This window comes from Xyrauchen texanus, chromosome 26, assembly GCF_025860055.1.
Source record: "Xyrauchen texanus isolate HMW12.3.18 chromosome 26, RBS_HiC_50CHRs, whole genome shotgun sequence".
Lineage (NCBI taxonomy): Eukaryota > Metazoa > Chordata > Actinopteri > Cypriniformes > Catostomidae > Xyrauchen > Xyrauchen texanus.
In genome coordinates this window covers 1,059,407-1,063,427 of record NC_068301.1, presented here as the reverse complement: position 1 = coordinate 1,063,427, position 4,021 = coordinate 1,059,407, and the positions used below count along the sequence as shown (strand labels likewise).

At 40.3% G+C, this 4,021-nt stretch overlaps 1 protein-coding gene across 1 annotated transcript; it reads right to left on the bottom strand.

Annotated features, from left to right (window-relative positions):
• Positions 1 to 212: 212 nt before the first annotated feature.
• On the bottom strand, positions 213 to 3,184 carry LOC127620304 (induced myeloid leukemia cell differentiation protein Mcl-1-like). The gene is made up of 3 exons (XM_052093494.1): positions 2,636 to 3,184; positions 1,069 to 1,319; positions 213 to 561 (listed from the first exon to the last, which is right to left on the bottom strand). The coding sequence occupies exons 1-3, from the start codon at positions 3,048 to 3,050 to the stop codon at positions 445 to 447; spliced, it is 783 nt and encodes a 260-aa protein (XP_051949454.1). The 5' UTR covers positions 3,051 to 3,184; the 3' UTR covers positions 213 to 444.
• Positions 3,185 to 4,021: the final 837 nt, after the last annotated feature.

The following is a 4,021-nucleotide window of genomic DNA, read 5'->3' as shown; positions in this document are numbered from 1 at the left end:
TTACTTATAATTACATCTGGCCATATCGGAGTCCTGTTTATCTGTCCCGAAATTAAAGACCTCTTTGAATGATATTTAAGACTTTAAGGATCCGAAGGAACCCTGCATACTTGTTTCCACAGTGAAGCGGTCATCTACAGAAATCACTTTAGCGATCATAATGTGTAGAAATCATCTGATTCTATGCAATTTAATAATGCAAATGCAAAGTATTGATTTTAGAACTTATTTTATTCAAAAAATAATTCATCCTGATATTACAAGTTAATGGAGAGCCCAATCTGTTGTGGCGTGATCAGATCGCCGGTGGGCCCGTTGCTGGATGTTAAGCACACGTTGGGCTCAAAGGATCTGGATTTTACTCGAACGTCCCACATGCTACTGCGCCAGTCAGGGCCTGCTGGCGGGTGTAAGGAAGCATCAGTTCAACCAGTCCATTTAGTTTCACCGAATTAGAAAAGCGAGACCAGCACCGATCCCAGCAAATCCAGCAACTGCCATCAACGCGTTCCGAATGACAGACTCCACATCCTCAACACGGAAAAACTCCACAAATCCATACTGGGAGAGAGAGAGAGAGAGAGAGAGAGAGAGAGAGAGAGAGAGACAAGTTAGTCCAGCTTACTTTGCAAACATAACATGCAAATCAGGGTTGACCAAATAGTTTCCATGACAAGCAGTCGTTTGCGACTACTGGATAATTAAATATTGCCTACAGAAATTTCCCAGACTTTTCCAGGCAAATTCCCCAGATATTTCCAGGTTTCCCAAGACCGTGGGATTGGACATGGAGAGCTAGTTAATATGTGGAAAACTCAATAGCAAAGTTGTCGCACATAACTTTGCTTCTCAAGTAAATCTAACTTGCTTTAAGGATGATTGCAGTGCTGTCTGATATTGAGTTTCACATCTTCTGAATGAACTCAACACTTCAGTTGTGTGAGATATCACCACAACAGCACTGAATTATGCAGAGAAGGAAACACAATCGGTTTCCATTCAGTATGTGCAAGAGATTTTCCTTTCAGTCAAACAGAAGTGAGACGTGCGGTGTTGGCATGTACTCACCCAGCCTTTGTTCTTTTGGAGCCAGTTGTGTTGTTCAGACATCAGATATAAGGAGATCTGTTCTGCCACTCGGTCTATGCAGTGCTCCCTCTTCGCCGCTTTCAGTTGTGTACACACCTCGGCTCCAAACGCCACCAGACTGCTGATGCGGCCCCAGTTTGTGCTGCCGTCACTGAAAATCTTCTGAGCTAGAGAGGAGATGAAGTTCATGTCATCCGGCTGGGATTCCACCAGCAGCTTCTGCATCATTCCTGCACAACAGTCCAAACATCAATAGAGCTCACCCACCACAACGGGGTCATTATAAAAGACAGGAAGTACAACAGTCTGACTGGCGTTGGAATGGATTCTATGTAGGCTATAAAGTACCAAACACAAAAGTACCAACACACTTGTTTTATGTAAATATGTACACGTGTAGCAATAACAAGGCGGACGCCCAACCTTAATTCTAGCGTGACAGTAGTTCCATTTTAACAATAGTACTATTATATATTTACCATATATCAAAGAGTTACGGCAAAATATAGTTTTGCGAACGCAGCTGCAGCTCAAACGCGCTCCCCTCACGGTTGGTCCAAAACGTTTAAGCGAATCGGTTCCTTAATAAATCTATTAAAATAAACGATTCACCAATCCACATATGCAATGCTGGGAAGTCCACTCGAGTGAATCGATTCGTTTGGACGGATCATATAAACGAATCGTTTAAGATAACGGATTCATCCACTACTATGTGAAGTCCATTTTAGTGAATAGATTCGTTTGGACCAATAATGTAAATGAACCGGTTCAGATAAACGATTCATCCACTTCTATGTAATGCTGGGAAGTCCATTTTAGTGAAACGATTCGTTGTAATGAACCAGTTTCAATTAACGATTCACCAATTTAATTGATTCCATTTGTCTTTAAAATGTAATATTTAGGTATTTACAGCAGCGCAATATAGCATGTTTTATTTAAAAGCCCATGAATTTGTTTAGTTTTAATGTTGCCACTTTAATTGAGATCGTATTTTTTTTTTGTGCCAGACAAACTGTGATACATCATGATAGGCTAAACGTTTGATTAAATAATATAATTAGATTTTAAAAGCTATATTACATAATTTAAAACGTCTTCATAAAGTAGGAAATAAACACGGAAATGAGCACGATTTTTATGAAATAGCTTATATAATAGTAAACATTGGTAGAAGTCACAACACCTGTAATTTGCATTATTTGTTTGTATCTTTACTGACATAGTTTGTAAGGGTGGAGCGCTGCCGATGCACGGTTACATAAACACAGTTTTGAGAAGTGCTGATAAGCGGAACTGTGGCAATTCCGAGAATCGCAGTGACGAACTTCCCGGTTTGACCAGAAAAAAAAAAAACTACCGATATAGTTCTGTTTACCGTTTAAAAACGTGAACATAAATGTGGAACCACGTGATTAAACTATACATTTTAATTAATTTTACCACATGACGGTATTCAATCATTTCAAAAGTCCAAATCGAGAGCGCGGGAGCGCGCAGCTTTGTTGGGGGTCTCGGGAGTGCGCATAAACGCGTGTCTTACCTTTGTAAGTGATCCGGTGCTTTGTGAGAATATCACCCACGACGCGTCTGAGAGTCGGTAGTGCGGGGTGAGTATTCCGTCCCAGTGGACACATTCCAGTGTGAGTGCGATAGAAATCCAACAGAAGCTCTCGAGTATCCCGGTCTAGTTGGGCAAAACCGAACTCCTGTGGGTCCGGAGTGACCGGGAGAGACCCGTCCGTTGCAGACACGAACCGCCCGTCCAGTTGCAATCCTTTCAAGCTGTTCGCCCCGGGCCTCAGCGCTTTTAATCCGGTTTCCATATCATCCGCGTACCCGTCCAGCTCGTCCTCGGCTCTGTTCTTCAGCGCTGACACGGGCACGCGCGCTGTGTGCGCGCCATGAGCAAGGAGACTCACCGCGGCCGTTCTTCTCAATCCAACACTCAGACTCATATTCACACTCGCAAAAAGCAAGGGTACGATTAATTAGAGATGAAACTGAAATACAAGTAACTTATTAAGATTAAAGCTTCGATTCTGCGTAGATGGTGAATGTTACAGTGAGAGTCGGCACTCTTATCTGAGAGTGAGGCGGAAGTGTCTGGAATGTTCGCGCTTTTATATACACATTTCTTATAAGTCACGTGATTTACAAGGATGCCCAGTCTCGCGAGAGCTGCATGCGACGTTCACACACGGTGTTTATTATTATACTTGTGTTTATTTGGAGTCCCAAAGAAACTCTACAGCAACCCCTAAACCTTCATCCTATCACTAAATCTAACCCTAAACCCTTTAACCAAACTTTAATAACAGCGAACGAGACTCTCGCGAGATGTATGCTGCAGGGTCAGCGTTTGTTATCTTTCGAACCTTATATGGTCTTCCGTCTTTTCGAATTATTATTGACACTTTCGTTTTATTTTTAGAACTGGTTTAAGGCATTATTTTAGCAACAAGTCAAAATGAGATCGTTTTAACTACTGGACAGCTCTCAGAAACACAATGATCAGAATGTAGTTTATACAGAATATAAATAAAGGTTTAAATGCATCATGCAGTTCTACTAAAGTTCAGACTAGCGAAGCACAGGTCCAGAGTTGGGTGTAAAGCATTACTAAGTAATTCATTACTGTAATTAAATTACTATTTCCTTGAAAAAAGTAAAGTAATGGATTACTCTTAATATTTCAGTCATTTAATTGCAGTTGCTTCTGATGTAATTGTGTTAAATAATGTATAGACCAAAACAATTCTATATAAAACAAAAGTGAATTTAAAATCGAAATTTAACGTCTAATTGTTAAAAAAAAAAAAAAATCTAATTTAATGCAGCCCCCTTAAATTCTTTGGCCAGTTCATGTATTATTTATTTGATTTTATATGATTTATTTTAATGAATTAAAAGAACAGTTTCATGTCTA